At 40.8% G+C, this 17499-nt stretch overlaps 1 protein-coding gene across 2 annotated transcripts in view; it reads right to left on the bottom strand.

Moving 5' to 3' along the window:
* The window catches only part of SPECC1L (sperm antigen with calponin homology and coiled-coil domains 1 like), a 44400-nt gene that overhangs the window by 10591 nt on the left and 16310 nt on the right, over positions 1–17499 (bottom strand). For both annotated transcript variants that reach the window (XM_054392606.1, XM_054392607.1), the window contains exons 6-12: positions 16863–17038; positions 15035–15198; positions 13356–13450; positions 9246–9336; positions 7300–7383; positions 5762–5918; positions 2221–2323 (exon numbers count right to left, since the gene is read on the bottom strand). In XM_054392606.1, the coding sequence (XP_054248581.1) occupies positions 2221–2323; positions 5762–5918; positions 7300–7383; positions 9246–9336; positions 13356–13450; positions 15035–15198; positions 16863–17038 (870 nt within the window). The remainder of the gene's footprint in view (positions 1–2220; positions 2324–5761; positions 5919–7299; positions 7384–9245; positions 9337–13355; positions 13451–15034; positions 15199–16862; positions 17039–17499) is intronic.

Genomic DNA, 17499 nt, shown 5'->3' with positions numbered 1-17499 from the left:
GAACTATGTTTGTCAGAGGTGGAAAGCAGAGTTTGGTTGAAATGTCTGAGTGTGTGTGAAGGGCTTTGAATAAAACCCTTGCACTATAATGGCCTGAAATTACAGCTTCACCACACTATCATCTTGGAATTATTCAGCACCCACAAAGCACCAAGCTTCTAAACCAGATGTATTTAGACTTCTAATCAAAAGCTTGAAAGTTACTTCCTAGAGGGAACAGAAGTTCTTCATTTCACTTGTGCAGACAAGAAAACGCTATTTGTATCAAGTGATTTAAGTGGTACTTGAGTCAAGGAAACCTTCTCTGTGTGAAGCAGCACAAACCTTGATGTGGGGGGGTTTGTTGTTTTTCAGGATTTTCCGCACATGGAATAGAAAGCAGCTTGAGAACTACAGCTGCCCAGCAAAGAGGACAGCGTTCACTGGTGTGCTACTGCTCGTTCATAAGGGAAAGCCAACTACATCATGCGCCCTTTTTGAAATTTTAAGCAACTGGTAGCTCATGTGGAACTCAGAATAGTTTAAGCAAAATCTCTGAAATTAGGATTTGTATTTGGCTAGTTTTGTGGTTGCTATTTATTAGTTCACGTACAAACCAGAGATTCAAGTGTTCCCACCATCCAGTGCAACAGATGATCCTGTTTCTTATTCTGACACTTGTCAGGTTTGAATCCATGTGGTTTTAAAACAATTAAAAGTAGGTGAAGCTTCAATAAGAAAAAAAAAATTTAAATCCTTATCTGGTATTGATAACATTGTCGAGATGCCAGAGAGTTGGAGAAGCACTATTTACAATGAGTATTGTGCTTGGTATGTTTAAAACATTAGAACAGCACCACCAGAGTGTTAAGCTGGAATTGAATTTCAGGGGATGGTAAGAATAATCAAATTCTGTATGTACAACAAAGAAATGAAAAATGAGGGTGCCTAAAGCAAAAGACATTCTTCTCCAAAGCCTAGCTTAATATAACTTGCTGATATTATCCTCCTTTTCAAAAGCAGACCTGTATTGGTTCTACAGATGCTATGTGCTCTGGTTTCTCAGTAGCAACACAATTAGAGAACCAAATACAGTAAATCTCAAACTCTATTCTTTACTACTCTTTATAAAACTCAAGTAATTACAAGCAGCGATCTCTAAAACCCAAAAACATCCTCTTGCATGTGCACACAACCATAGAATGAAAAGTTGGAAATACCTTCCATGACTTTTCCTAACCAGATAAGGAAGCTGTCAAATTCATCTTTCCATTTCAAGACAATATGGGAAAATATTTTTGCCTCCAGTTTTTAGGGGATTTATAAGGAAATGTAACATCCTGCTTTTTTCAGCACATGGTGAAGGAGAAAGGCCCTTTCCACAAAGCAGCTTATCCTCAGAAATAGCACAGCTTAGCTACAGGAAGAGGGGGAGGGCTGCTATCACAGCCTGTCCATTGTCCTGGAGACGACTTTTCCTATGGATGGGGGACCATCCTGTTATGCAGCTCTCCACTTCCTCCTGCATTGTGAGCCTCAAGTCATGGAAAGAGTAAAGTTCTTAAACTGAGGCTTGTGTTGGGAACTCCAAATGCTTTCAATGAGTTAACCAAACAAATACATCATGGGCAGACTATTAACATCCTGGTTTAGTTTGCTGAAGCCACTATTCTTTTGTAAAAATAATGTAATCAGGAGCACTCTGGATAGTTATCTTGTTAGTTCTCTTGGCTTCTGATAACATTTGAGCTAACTGAAAAATATAGTCTGCAACTGCAGGAGAATGCCAAGCTCAAAAATGCAAGACAATGCAGGCTTCACAAAACAAACTGTCCACAAATAGAGACTGAATGGAGGCCTTCTGAAAGGTCCAAAACCCCTACACAAACTGTCAAAAAACACCTCTGAATTCTGACCTGCATTCGGGAAACACTCACTGGCACCTTAGGCTGCTAAAGTTTCAGTCACCCTTTCAAGAGTGCCATCTGCAGCAGGCTGTTTTAAGGCACCTCAGGAGGAGGTCAGGTGCCCCCTTAAGAGCAAAGCTATTCTCAGCATGGAGCAAAGTGAGTAAAGAGCTATTAATGGTGGTTAGTTAGGACTGGCAGCACGTGTTCCCAGGACAGAGTACAGTACATACCGGTGCCATTGCAATCTAGGCAGTCAACTGTGGAGCAGTCTGCTTTATGCCACTGGCAGGGTGTACCGTGCTGCAAAAGTGTTAAACAGCTTTACAGTTACCTGATACCCCTCTGTTTTTTTCTGGCACCACTTCAGCAAGGCATTTCTCTTGGATCCTCCATATTCTCTGGCTAGAGCAGACAGGGGATCTTTTCTCTCTTCCCTAGGAACAAAGAAGAAGTGCAACTCAGAGCTTGTAACCTTATCTTTCGCAATAGACATTTATCTTGTAAAAGCTTCAAGAAAAAGGACAAATTACTGTGCCAATGAAAGCAATAGGATACAGCACTATTGCCTGAAAAGCAGAACACAGAAATACCTGCAGAGATGTAAGAGTTATTGTGAAGCAATTCTTTTGTTAGCAAATCATCCTTTTTTTCCCTTCAAACTAAACCTTTTTACCTATGTCTTTCAACCTCAATGATATTTTTTCTAAAGGTTCAGAAAATGAAAGTCACAACATGCTAAGTTCCAGCTTGAACCATTAAGCTAACTCAAGTGATTTTATTTTGTATTTAGAAAGAGAATAAACTGATGGTATCTCTTTGGCATCTCATGGCTGATTACAAATGTCACCTTGAAACAACAAGTTTGCTTGCATATGAGCAATGTGGTGTTCACAGAACATTTACCTGGGATCTGGAGTTCTTAAAAAAGACAAGGGAGATCTAAATGAGCTGATCTGCCATTTGATACGTGGCACAATAAAAGCTATTAAGTAACCTCACTTCCAGTCTCTCAAAACATCTGAAGTAAGTTGTTTGAGGGGTTTTTCTTGGGGTTTTGTTTGTTTGTTTTTCTAAGGAAAGGTTGGGGGGAAAAAGAACAATGCTCTGGCAAAAAGAACAATGCTATGTGAGTTAGGCATTTTTTCACAAGTCTTACATCATCAGCATCTCTGTACCTGGTTTCAGAAATGAGTGCCTAGATTAAAAAAAAAAAATTCTAGAGGTTAAGACTTCTGTATCAGCCTCGTTACAATGATTCAGTATTTCTGTAGCTTACTCTAGTGAGCACTCTTTCATAGAAGGACTAGGTATGACACCATGATGGAGCTGAGCTACTGAGTGTGAAGTCTGCCTGCAGTTGTTCCTGTTTTTGATGCTTTCCATTTGGAAATTTCAAATATTTACCAGTGAGTCCGCACTGCACAGATCTCCTTATCTGGCACCTTTAAGAAGAGTTCTCTTTTTAAAGCGTAAGCAAGATTCTCCCAATACCCACCAGGATGATACCCTGAGTTACTCCTTTGGGATATTTCCAAAAGGACACACAGATTACATCATTTACTCTCAAATCTTCAACTCTCTGTTCTTTACAACCCATGTAGTGACTTGAAAGAGGAATGGAATGTGGAAATGCAGAGTATTTGCAGGGCATTGTCTGCTGCAGATTTACAGGTAGCAATCCTTCAGGTCCTGCTAGGGAAAGAAAGCATGCAGGGAATGTGGATTTCTTTGTGCATGTGTGCTACCAACAGAACACCAGAGACTGTTCCATGTACCCCCATCTGTCACTCAACACATCAAAGAGAACATGTGCCAATGTGCAGAAAGGCTTCTAAGGCACTAATATTTGGTAGATGCATTGCAGTTTGCTTGGCTGCCTTCACTGAAATACAGATGGCAAGATCTCAGAGTTGCTTAGAACGAGATAATATTTGAAACAGCCATGAAAATATCCACAACAGAACAATCAACAGGAAACAGGCAGCAGGAGCCTTCCAACCTCACTGCTAATCTCAGACAGATTCAGCATGACAAGGGAGATGCTGATGGTGTATTTTAAATAGGAAATAAAGTATCTGAATAGATGACTGCATCTGAACCTCACAGGCACCACACAGCCAGAATGATGCTTCAAGAAATTCTGTACTTCAGCTCTTCCATCAGTCCCTGTTTCAACAAGCCAAACTGGGGCATTTTTTACATCAGTGACTGAACCAGATAACAATGGGAAGGTTATGCAGCACTGAAAGGACTTTAGAAGTGAGATTTGGGACAACATAAGAGAATTCAAATTCAAGCTGCCTTCTCTTTACGCTCACCATACTGCTCAGCCATGAGGGAGTTGCACAGCCTGTTCTCAGGCTGTGCACATGGTTTAGATCAGGTTCTCACAGCTTTGAAAACATTGCTGAAGAAAATAAATTAGTGTATGTTGTATGGAGACAATGAGGAATGGCCTGACAAATAAATCCTGTGAGTTAAAGTGCGAGGTCAGCTCTATTCCAAATCAAAGGGCCAGTGAAGCACAGGGAATGGTAAACCACAAATGTTTGTTTTAGTGAACTATAGCAATAACTGTTTATTCTACACCAACTTCCAGAAGAAGGTAGGGGAGTAGAGGGAACCATGAGCACAAACTAAAGCCCAGCAGTGACATTCTGAGGACGGTTCCAGAGAGCCTGCTCATCACTACACACCCCCTGCTGCAGACTCCACTGCCAGCTCCTCTGGTAGCGCTCAGCACTGCAGCTAATGGCCAGATGGCAAAGTAATGATGTCAGAATTGTCACTGCACAATTTACCATGAAGTGTCATGGTATAGGCTGCAGGCTGCCAGCAATGCAGTTTTATACATTACCAGGTCAAAGTTCACATACAGGTGTTCTAAGTTTTTTTTAAATGTCTGGATGTACTCAGTCCAAGTTTAGGTGCTAGCACACTCATGCTATTTAATTAATGCTGGTAAAATACCCATGGATCCAAACTCAATTTGATTTGTGTCCAGTGAAACGAGAGCAGCACTGAGGCATGCCTCTTTTTCAACAGCTCCCACAACTAAATAACTTCACCATTTCTAATGTAATTATGACATGTTGCAAATGCCTCAGAACATTCAGGGTTTAGTATTTCTGCTGGACAAAAGCTTTGTCAGGAAACTCTGTGTTAAATGGTCTTCAAAAAGCAATTTAACCTTTGTCTGCCAGTTTCCCAGTCGGTGAAACAGGGCTCAGCACAAACTTCACTCGCATAACATGAGGCTTAAATATTTTGAAGTCCTTTAAGTGGTAATGCTACAGATGGGAAAATGTTCAAATTTATCACAGACTCATCTTTTTATCTTACTAATGGAAGGGGATTGCCTGGCCATTTGTTACTTAGACTTGCCTTATGGGACAAGTAACCCTGGCCCATTCACTCACAGCTGTTTAGAGGAGATGGCAGTGGCTGGAATCAAGACCTAGTCATGGTGCCTTTTGTCTCCAGCTGTGATTACAAAAGTGAGGGTTTATTGCATGATCTCCCCGAGTCCAAGTATCTCTGAAAGATTTGTTCAACATGCTAATAACTCATTTCATGAGTTTGGATTCGTGACGTTTTACACTCAGTGTTGGCTTCACTTGGTTTGCTAGTGGAGCTCAGCTTTGCTGTTAAAATCCTAAGCTCTAAAAAGCCTATCTGCTGGCTGGGCTTTTAAAGACACGCATTGAGCTGCAAAACCCACTTTCTGAAGCTGTCAAAGATTACTGAAGATTGTTATTAGTGGGGGTGGCAGCAGAGTTTGCAGCCTTAGTGCCAGTATCACTTATCAGATACATACAGACAAGCAGCTATGGAATTAACACATTTCAGTACACCACAAAAAAGCTTTTGACCTTATTCGGCTCCTGGTGGTAGGGGTGACTGATGCCGTTGGAGAGGAGGAGAGTGACAGCTGTGGTGAGGTGGTGCCCATTGCCATGAGAGACGCTGGAGATGCTCCATCTGGGGCACTGATATCTCTCTTGATTTCTTCACTACTTCTTCGAGAGACTAAGTGGGAAAATGCCTACATATTTGTCATTTGCAAACAGAAAACTTTCCAGCTTAGACTTGCTCTCTGACAAGAAACCACACACAGAGACCTATATTCGACACTAGGCTTCAACACTTTGCTTTTCCTTGGTACATTTCCCTTAGGAAAAGCCCAAGATTCAGGCTGTACTACCAATCTTTGATTCAGCCCAGACCTTCAAGCGAACAAATGTATCTTCATGTAGTATCACCCCTTGCATTTGAAGGATTTAATGAATGAAAAGGAATTGTAACACAAAATCACTTAATCTTCTCTAGTTCTAAGTACTTATGTTGCTAAGCTTCAAGCAGCTAAGAAAAAAGAAACCCCAAATCGGGACAGCTTAGAGATGACAGCTGCTTTATTTCCATTTAATTTTCATGAAGAACTGGCACGCCTGTAATGTTCTGGACATTAATTAAATATCATCAAGTACATCAGAGACTGACCTAAGACTATTCAACCACATTCCACAGAGCTTGCTTGATTTTATCAAAGGCTAAACTTCGCCTTTTGAATGATAAATCTTAAAAGATTTGGGTTTTTTTGAAGCCCTGATGATACTGAGATGTCAGCTTGACAGTAAACTAATACTCCCAACACTCTGTATCAACTTCTAGTCAGCAAATCTATTTTTCACAGATCCAAGGTTAGCATCAAACATGTAGCAACCACTGCAAGTAATTACTAAAGAATATTTGTGGGTTATGCCAGTCACAAATGGGCTATTAAACCAAAAAACTATTCACTGCAGACATTCTTCTATCCTACAGAAAGGGTAGAAGTTTTGCTAAGTAATATGCAAACCCATTTATCTGTATTAGATAATGGATAATGATGCAGTTGTTACCCCAAAAGAACAATCCTCTTATTTGAAACTATTGACAATAATTCTTGCCACAAAGAAAAATGGTATTGCTCAGTTGGAAAAGGATAAAAATAAAAAAACCCTGCATCCAAGCAGTAAAAAGTAATAGCCAAGAACAGTTTCTTTCCTCACATATAATACAAGGAAAGATGAGATAGAAGTCAACTGTTCCATTCATAACTCATACTCATCCACTGGGTTGGTGCAGGTCTGTATGTGCAATGATGACACTAGAGCAGCAGTTACAAAAAGTCTCGTCAATTCCACTTGGCACAATAAACCATAATATTATTTTACCACTGGACTTTAGTTTCTTTCCCCAAAACTCCAACAGAAAATGAAGCTATTCCAAATATACAAAGAGAGGTTTTGTAACAACAACCTGATGGTATGAAAACCAAAGTTCTCTCTTGAAAAAATAAAGCAGATCTCCAAGTACAGCACTGAAATGAGAATTCCTAATACTAATAAGCTAAAAACTGTGGTATTACCAGAAATAGATTTGGCACTTTCCATAGCGGGCACCCTTGGCAGCGATGCTGGTCTGCTGGTAGAGGATGTTCTCAACAAATGTTCTGGGCAAAGCAAAGCAACAGAAAACATCATTAACAAAGATTCCGCTTCAATGTAAAACATTTAGATATGAGTCATGAATATCATTTAGCAGTGCCTGAGTCTGGCTGTTTCTACCTGCATGAAGGAAAAAGCTTCAATTTGCTCATTATCAGTGACCTCCTTAATTCTTTTCCTGTAAGAACTCTTCATAATCCACTTGCCCTGGTCTATAAAAACAGAATTGTTAAACCAAAAGGCTGAGCAAGAAATCCTTAATCAGTACATGGCCAAAAATATACCAAATGCCATTCGATGTGGAAAGCAGATCACCCTGACCCCATATTTTTCTTCCTTTGGTCTATTGTTGGGGTTTTTTATTTTTAAATCGAAACATGCTTTCCTCCTCGTCCCCGCAGTGAAGTCCAGAAAGGTTGCTCTTCACAGGTTGTACAGAAAGATTAGTTCTGTTTGCTGCTGATGAGCAAAACCAAATTACAACAAAATTCATTTTCTCTACCATCAAATCAAAACTATTTCCTATTAGTGAAGAAATAGCCCTTCAAATAAAACCTTTAGACTGTAACCAAACTTTTACATACTCCTATGTAGAAACACTTAGAAATACTCCTTGGGATATTAAAAAAAAAAAAGAAAACAAGGAATAAGGGTTTAAAAAAGCAAACCCTCATTAGTTAGTTGAAAATGGGACAATACTGCAGAGGTGCTTTAAAATCTCTATGGTTGGAAGCAGGAATTCTGTCTAGGACACTCTCCACTAGAATGCAGCCCTGCTCCTACTTTAACTGACTACGCTGAAAACACAAGACCCACCTGAAGCACACCCCTCCTGTTGTGTTTAAGTTTATGTCTCCCCCCATGACCTCTGCAACAATTAAAGAATCCTAAACTATCTTCTTGGAAAGGCATTTCAATATTCCTAAAAATATCCAGGTTTCTAAAATTAAAGCTCCAGCTGCATTGTACAAATAACCTCATTCTGTACAAATAACCTCACTGTGCATCCAACAAAGGCAAGAAGGAAATCTGGCACATACAGGCTATTATGAACTGCTACAGAAAGAAAAAAAAAAAAAACAAGCCTTCAGAAAGCATTGGACCTCTGGAATACCAAACTGAGAGGAAATATTCAGCCTGGAGTCATATGGGGATTATCTTGAGAAACATCTACCAAAAAACCCGCCTAAAAGCAGGCATAAATCAGAGGGCTACACCCACCACATGATAGCCATTCATTCTCACAGGAAGAGCACATTGTGAGCAGGGCTTTGAGAGACAAAACAAAGCTCACAGAACAGGGAAATATTGGGAAACAGATAAATCAACACTCAATTTCATTCCATTCCATTTTTCATCTGGCTCCTGAAAATGCAATACTTAACAAATTGGGATTTTTTTATTCACATGAAATGCAAGGCCTGCCATCAGCCTTGCTTTACTTTGGGGGAGAAAAAGCCTTGCAGCCACACAATACGGAACCCCCCTTGAGGTGTGGATTTTTAATAGCTAGCAGACAGTTGCAAGACATGTCCCTGGAATCATTTTATCTTGATTTGGCAAGTGACCTCAGTTTGTGCACACATGAAAACCAGTCAGAATAATGCCAAGTTAGCAGCATGCAACGAGGGGTTTGCTGAAAATTCAAAAAAGCATCTTTATATCACCATGTGAGAAGAAACAAGTAAGAAAATCTTGAGCCTGAGATAGTCTATGATAAGGTTTTGATGATTAAAAACATATCCTAATGCTTTGGATATTATATAAATCAATGTTAAATATAAATATGACATAAATTAATGGTATAAATTGTTTTTTACACTATTAATAGCATGGCTGGGAAGTTTCAATGACCTTGGCTCAATACCTTGAACAGGGATTTCAGCATAGCTTGGCCTTTTGTCTGTCAGTGTGGCAAGGGGTTTTGATGCTGAGATTGGTCCACTTATAGAATGCCTCTGAAATGGAAAAATACTTGTGTTAAACAGAAAGGTAAAAAAACTCCCAAATGGAATTGCAGAAGCAGTTTTAGAAACTCAAATACAACATTATTACTGCCTTGAAAGATCTAAAAAACCCAAGAGAAGCTTTAAAATTACTTTGTGGAAGAGGTTGTGCTTGCCATACCTGCTGATCTGCCAGCTGAATGTATACAGCCACACAATGGGCATTGATGGAGCAACATTCACCTCTTCCAACTGAGACCTGTTCCTCAGATCAACGCTGCTGGGAAGTTTCTTGTCATTTTTGTATTCATTTTCACCTTCCTTTATGTTTTGTTTGTACAAACCTGTTCTGGTCCAGTGTGATCTGTTGAAGCTAACACAACCTCCTTTAGGGAACTGAGATTGCAGAGCTGGATGTGTGTCATCAACATGTTCCTCTACATCTTTGTGCCTTTTCCTGGAAAACCAGGATAATGCTGTACTGCCTGCAGTGCCACCAACTACCTCTGCTAAGATAACCTTCCCGAAAAAAAGCTATTTTTTTAATTCAGAATGTCAGGAGCTTTTGTTACCATCTAGTTAACCAAAATGCTCTGTGGAACAACTCTAAGGAGACAATTTGGTATTTGTCACAATATGTAATAAAATACAAAGAGAAAAAACTTTACAAATATAAAAAAATCTTTTCTCTCTCAGGGCACTTTTAATTTTTGTTCAGCTTTAAACTAGCTTTTTCTTTTCCAGTTTTATTTGAAATGCCCAGCAATGCATAGCTTCTGGCAGCTTGGAGTGCAAGTCCATGATCACAGTGTGTCAAGGCTTGCACACAACAGTTCAGCAGCCACTGGACAGTGCTGCAATAAGCACGTTAGTATCACACAAGTGGCGAGTACAGTGCAATCATTATCCTCACGGTTGCCAAAACTCATCTTGTGTTGCTGAAGACTTGTGAAAATCACCCACAATTACTATCTTTTGTAATTAATCATTTCCAAGAGCTTATTGCAAATTATAGTATACTTTATTCACCCCATCCTTTCTAGCAGATTCCAATATTTAATCATAATCACTCCAGTAATGCATTTACCCTGAAAACTCAGCACTGTGTCTGGCCCAGGATGAGGTGAGATTAAATGAGCCTTATCTTCATACGATAACAAAGGTCAGATGTTCCCCATGCCAAATCATGTAGGCTTGCCAGACAAATCAAAACTGCGATTAAAAAAAGTTAGCAGTATAGAGTTTGCAGCATCCCACAGCACAGGCAGGATTACAGGGCCACTTACTGATCATTTAGACTCAAATTAGAACTGTGCTTTTGTGCTGGAAATCAGATGGAGAACACAACTGCCAACACCGGATGAAGAATTTAATCCCCCTGCCTATCAAAACCCCTGCACGTACTACAAAGACTATTCCTTTACATGTGCAGATAAAAGTGACTGCAGTTGAGTCATGCTAAAAAGGCCCTACAACTGCTTCCTGCAAGAGCTGGCATTTCAAGCTTGCATTAAAGTTCAGCCACTTAGGAAAGCATTTTATTTGTTTCTAAAGTAAAGGACAGGGCCCATACCGAAGTGAGAGGCATTTTGTGCCACTCCTCTACTCATCCCCAAAGGAATTGTTACAGTAGTTAAATAAAGAGGTTAGAAGAAAGATTTCATTCTGGTTAGCTTTGGGTCTGTCATTACAAGGTAGTAGAGAGCTTCAGCCAGGAAACCCAGGTATAGCAGGGAGCAGCACCAGTGCTGGCTAACCAAGCACCTTTGTCACCCTCTTGGCTTCCTGCTATCACTGAAGAACAAACATCCTTCACGGATATTCCCAGAAAGTGGCTGCATTGCTCAGCTGTAACCTGCTGTGCACTGGCCTTGTCTCCTTGTTATAAAGTGAACTGTTTGTCTTTTTGCTGCTGTTGACGCTGCAGACAGGGCTTACTTTCGCTGTGCCTAGTTCCTTATTGCGTAGCTTACAACTACCAATAGTAGCGTGGTGACTAACACTGCAAATGAGGGGAAAATGAATCAACTAATGTTTATCTAGCTCCACTTGGCATTCTCTATAGGGGAGAAAAATAAAGCTCTCAGGGAAAGCAACAGAAAGGCTTCATTGTCCTTGCACTCCTCCCTAGGCATCTCTCTGGTCACTCTCAGTGGCACAGCTCAGCTAAGCTCTGGGCTAACCCAGCAGGGTTGATTTTACATTCTGAAGAGCGCTTTCCTTGTACCTCTCTTCCCAAATCGTTTTGCAGTATTTGCAGCATTTAAAAGCAACTGAGATTAATGATAATGAACACTGCAACACCCCCCACTCAAGATCTTAAACCATGGACAACTTCTACAAGGTGGGGCTTACTAAAATCTTGCTCTCCAATTGCAAGAGAGCAAGCAGCACAGACAAAAAAAAATTACACAAACATTCCACAAACCAACACAGCAGAAAATGAAGCAGTAACATGAAAATAAGGAAAAGGAAATGATGAACCCACACCCCCTTCTCTCTTGAGCAGAAAATATTCTTCAAATGCAATTTACATAACTGAGGTCACAAAACCAGCTGCCTTCTGGATAATTACAAATACTTTCAAGAAAACCACCTATCTTCAAACAGACAATAGAAACCATTTTCATTTACACACCCTTCGCTCCTCAGGCAATGCTTCTCACGAATGGGTATCCAGCTGTTAATGACCGGCTATCTCAGAAGTAGAATTCAAGATTCAGAACATCAGCTCAAGAGCTGTAAACCTGAGCAGGTTTGCAGTAGTTGATGATATTTCATTGATTCATGGTTAATTTACAGGTAAATAAAGTGAAATAAGCTTTGGGCTTCATTCATTCTCTTGTCTGCTACAGCTCTGGTCTAATGTTTTAGAACATGAGATTAAATGTGCCTCTTCCTACAAGAGCACAAAAAGAAACAGAAATATAAAGACAGATCAACAGGAACAAAGGATCTGTCAGAAAGCTTGTCACATCTAACTTTAGAAAACTGCTGTCAGGAGTTGACTGATCCCCATGAGGTAGCAGAAGCTCTCACAAAAACATTTGAGGATATTTGTTTTATGAAATCCACTCCTAAATGAATAAAAGCTGCACTAGTCTGAGCATGGGAGAACAGCCAGTCTCCAGGTATTGTTCCTAGAGCAATTAAAGCCAATATGGACAGAGATTCTTCAATGGACACAGAGGATTTAGCACCAAAACATCACACTGACCTCCAGCAATAACCAAGCTGTGGGCCGCCTGGTTAGTGACCTCGAAGGCAGCAGACGAATTAGTAATGGTAAAGGAGTAAACCAGAGTACATTCTTTGACTTTTCTTTGTGAATCTGGTCTCATCTGCTTCATCTTTAAACTTGTTGGCTGTTGGCAAAATCTCACTTCATGCAGCCAGTGAAGTAAGAGAACCAGCAGTGCTCTACACAGCTGAGCACCAGAGCGCTACTGCCACAAACTTAGCACACTGAGGCTCCAGAAGCAGCTGAGCAAACCCACAAAGCTTCAGAGGGGACAGCACAGAACACACAGCACAATCACCAACTGGCCAAGCTCTCAGTCAGTGCAAAATGAGCAAAGACGATCAAATAACACAATAACTCCATTCCTCTCTGGCCAGGTCTGCTATCGGAAGCCCAGGCAACATGGGATACATTTGTACTGACGACTGCCAACAGACTCTGCACAAACCCCAGCCTAGTGCCCAGAGGGTATTACTGCTGTTTCCATGCCAGGCAGGACTAAATTGACAAAGAGCAACTCCAGAACTAAGGAATGCAGATAAAGTTTTCCCTCTCATGCTTCTCAGCAGCACAGGAATAATAAGGGTTGGGAATATTCAACGACAACTTCCAAATGATGCCAACATGGTTCTCAGTGAAAGACTCTTTCGTTAGAGTGAACATTTTGGTAGTTACTTACCTGGGGCAACATTTTTATGGCCCCCCAGAGTCAGACGGGTTTGTGTATTACCACCTGTAGCTTCACATGCTCTTTTTCACAAAGGACTAAGAGCAGTCCTAAGACACCCACCTGCATAGGGGACACAGCAGCAGCCGGGGGAGTTTTCATGGGACTTGGGCTCAGGGGAGTGCGAGGAATCGCAGCAGCAGCAGCAGGGCTTGGAACTAAGAGAAAGAGAAAAAAAGCCACGGTGAGCACTACACTGTCCTGCAGTGACACAGGAGACTGGCTGCTACAGTGAGCTCTCACCCTGTCCTTCACATTTCTGGTTCTACCAGATCACAGCTTTCAGAATTTCAATGAGTAACTGACTGCAAATCACTCACAAGTATGCCTACACATTTACTCCTCTCTAATTACACTGACTTGAACATATCATCCATGGCAAAAACAGAAGTTTTGTGGGGGTGGACAAGGCTAAGGCGCAGGGCACTATTACCCTGGCTGATGTAAAGGATGGCATTACTAGTTCTCTGATCTCCAGATAATTAACAAGATGATCGCAGGCTCCTGGGTCTGCCAGTATGACAGGACAGGTAACATGGATCACCACCTTTTCCTTTCTCACTTCCAACTGAAGCCCATAGCTACTACATATAATGGTAGTCCTTGAAATTCTGGGGTTAAACAAATAACATGTTTAGAAACCTATGAAACCAGACAAATGCTGAGTTAGTGAACCAGTCGTTTGATTATTTAATAGCATGATTAGACTCTAATGCTGAGGAAGAAGGCAGATAGAATCTTGAAATAAGACTGAACCGAAGGAGAAGTGATGGATCATTTTACCAAACTAACTCTGGCAGTAAACACCTTTATCCAGTAAGAGATTAAAAACAACTCTTTAAAATTAAGGCCAGGCAAGCAAAGCTTTGTAACAAAGAAAACAAGTGTGGAATACATTTATGGAATTGCCAATATGGAGATTCTTCTGCACAAAAACCAATTTGCCATGCATAGCACAGTACTTTAAATCTACTTGTAGCCAAACCTTTTATATCAGGGAATTACAGTGACACTATTACTGTAAATGAAATTCAAAGCCAAAAGGCCTGCTGAAGGAAATATCTGAATCCATACAAAGTCTCATATGCAGTCAAAGCTTAACTCAAGTATTTCTCATTCCAGGATAATTACTTAGATTTCTTACTCTGCTGAACTAGAGAGGAGGACAACAGCAGCTGTTTCCACAATCAGGGTTATAGTAAAATCCAATGTCTCAACAGGGAGGTCTTCTTCATTTTAGAAGACACTCCCTGTATCTTTTAATAGATGAGACTGCGTGGACCTTATTTTAAGCATTCATCAGCACTTTAGACTTTAAGAATGCAAGTTATTAGAAGAAACAAACTTAGATGGCTTTCAGAATGCTTAATTTGCTGCATTACGATCACATTTTAAGAGCCAGGCTGCAATCAGCTGTGCTCCCAGTTATGATTATGTGTGCAATATGTGTTTATGTATTTCTGAAACACAGGAGCAGTGAATCAAAGCATTTAGCATATGAGTCACTGGCAATGCAACAGTCAAGAAAAATAAAAGATAGAGAAAAGAAAAAAGATGCTTACACCTAACCACAGTGAACAATCTGTTATGCACCTTGGTTTGTCTGTTTCAGCCACCACTTGCAGGTCATGACAGCACAATCAACCAACCTGCCCTTGCATTAGCTAAGCCATTAGAAGTGTCTGTCAACACATGCAAAATTGTAACCTGGTGCAGGTACCACACGAGCTGAAAACCATTACCTTGGGAGGCACTGTCAAATGACTTGATGAGTGTTTTTACAGTGGGAGTTGGCTCCGAGGAGGTGGAGGATCTGCGACTCAGGCCCATTCCCTGCCTCAGAGCTGCCAGATCTCTCTCCACAGCATTCATGTAATTGTACACTCGACCACGCTCCTCTTCCTGCCTGCAATTAATATGCAGCCCATTTAAGGAACTTAAAAATCATTTTAGCATACAAAGTCTTAGAAAAAGCAACACAAATTTGAAGTCAAATTAAAATCTATGATCCAAATTGCTCATTACACTAATCTAGTTTTCTTTCCCCTGTAATTTAGGAATAAATTATCACTGTAAATTCTTACTGCTTGCCAGCTGGAGAGCTTAAGCACCAGGTGAAAATTCTAGCCAATCAATACTTGATTTAAGGCTTAATTTCTGCTCCTATCTCACACACGCATGTACACAAGGATGGGGAAAAAAAAAGAGCCTTAAATATTTCACAAGAAAATAATCAGCTCAGAGGGGAGATTTTTTTTTTTTTTCACATGCACAAACAGAAAACAATTCAAATGCATTCTAAGGAGGTTCTGGCATCCGCTTTCAGGCAACATATGAATCACTTCAAAAAACACTAATTGGACTTTCAGTACAGAATATTTATAGTGGCTACTGTATTGTCACTCACAAGACAAGAGTGTTTAAAGCAATCTGTTTTCTGCAGTCTGCAATAATAAAACATTGACTGATTTTTGCTTCAGACACTGCAGTAGACTTCCTTACCATCTTCCCTCCAAGGCAGCAGCGATACCACTTCCACGAAATTCGATGCAGTTCCCTCTCTGTTCTTTGTCTGAAGTGACTTGAATCTCAGATGTTTGCGTATAAATAGTAATGAATACACTGACTGGAATTAGCACCTCAATTCTACCTTCAACAATGCAACTGTAACCTCAAAGGTTCACTTGCAAGCAGTAATGGAACAACTACAGTTATGGCTGAAATGTATCAGCAAGAATCATTCAAACGACTTAGTTGGGTGATCACCTTACACTCACCACTCATAGAAATCTCTCTCCCAGCCCAGAGGTAAGCCAGCAAGCTCAGCAGTACTGAGGAAGGCTCAACCATGGTGCACATCCTCCACTTGCTGCAAGGGATGCATGGGCTCATACTGAGCTGCCCTAAGAACACGCAGCTGGCCAGGGCTCTGGCTGCAGGCAGTGCCACAGCCTCTCTCTGCAAGCAGCTGGAATTAGGGACAATAGATCTGTGAGATGGGAATAGGGGGACTGTTTGCTCACCCTGGTGGTAGAACTAAGAGAGGAAGTGGATAGGCTAAGGAAAAATGGGGAGTTGGGGAAAGGGACAGACATGGGAAACCACACTGTGACCTCCCTGAGACAGGGACAGGGACAGTCATCACCAAAAAAAAAAAAAAGAATCCCGCAGAATTGGAGGGATCTGGCATCCTCACCCTGTCAGGCTTGACAAGGCTCTGAGCAGCCTTATTTAGTGGAGAATGTCCCTGCTGACTGTAGGTGGGGTTGAACTGGATAACCTTTTGAGATCACTTCCAACCTAAACCATTCTATGAAATCATACCCACCTAGTAACCCTCCAATTCAACCTGGTGTGTCAAAAGCACCAGACTAAACTTGGGAATGGATTAGAGGATAAAGGCACAAGCATTGTTTTTGTAAGCGCATCTACTTTGAGCCTTTAAGGTCTCTGTTCAGCAACTTGCTGCAATATAGATCCTCCTAGTGACAGGATTATCAGCTTCTGGGCTCTCAATAATAATTAAAATAGTGGATCTCCATAGCTGTTTCCATGTTGTCTTTTGCATACTTGCGTGACTTGATTTCCTCCAGCTCTTTGGTGAGCTTCTCGTTTTTCTCCTGAGCTTCATGCAATCGACGCTTCAGGTCTCCTATCTCCTCCTGGGCCTCAGACTTGATATCATTCGCTATAACCACTGCAGTCTGCAGGTCAGCTTGGAACTGGCGCCATTCTGCTGACTCCTCCTGAAAGGAAATTAAACTTTACAGTTAAAGCAACATGAAGAATTTGGAAGTTAAAAATAAAAGTTATTATTCATAGTTTCCCAATACTGCTACAGGAAACAATTTAGAGCAGTGACAAGGCCCTCATCTCTGGCATGAGGCATAACCTAACTTGCAAGTTGAACTGAAGAAGTTTTGCTGGATATAACTAGGCTTCCAAGGGCACGAATTTCTTTTCTGCAAACCAAGAAAATGGTCAAAATGGAACAGAATCAATCAATCAATCAAGTTCCCTGTGGTTCAGAAGATGCAGGACCATTTTCTCCTAAGCGCAATGCTGTATCTTTGAGACACCACAGATTCTTTAGTGTCTGTAGCTTTGTAAATATACTCCCATATCATGTCCGCCTTTCAGAAACAATTATTTTAATGGCATTACATCCCATCCCATCCCATTTCTTTTACACTATTTCCCATGCAGG

The sequence above is a fragment of the Indicator indicator genome, chromosome 26 (genome assembly GCF_027791375.1).
Source record: "Indicator indicator isolate 239-I01 chromosome 26, UM_Iind_1.1, whole genome shotgun sequence".
Taxonomy (NCBI): domain Eukaryota; kingdom Metazoa; phylum Chordata; class Aves; order Piciformes; family Indicatoridae; genus Indicator; species Indicator indicator.
Note: the sequence above shows the minus strand (reverse complement) of the source record. Positions and strands in the feature narration are given on the sequence as shown.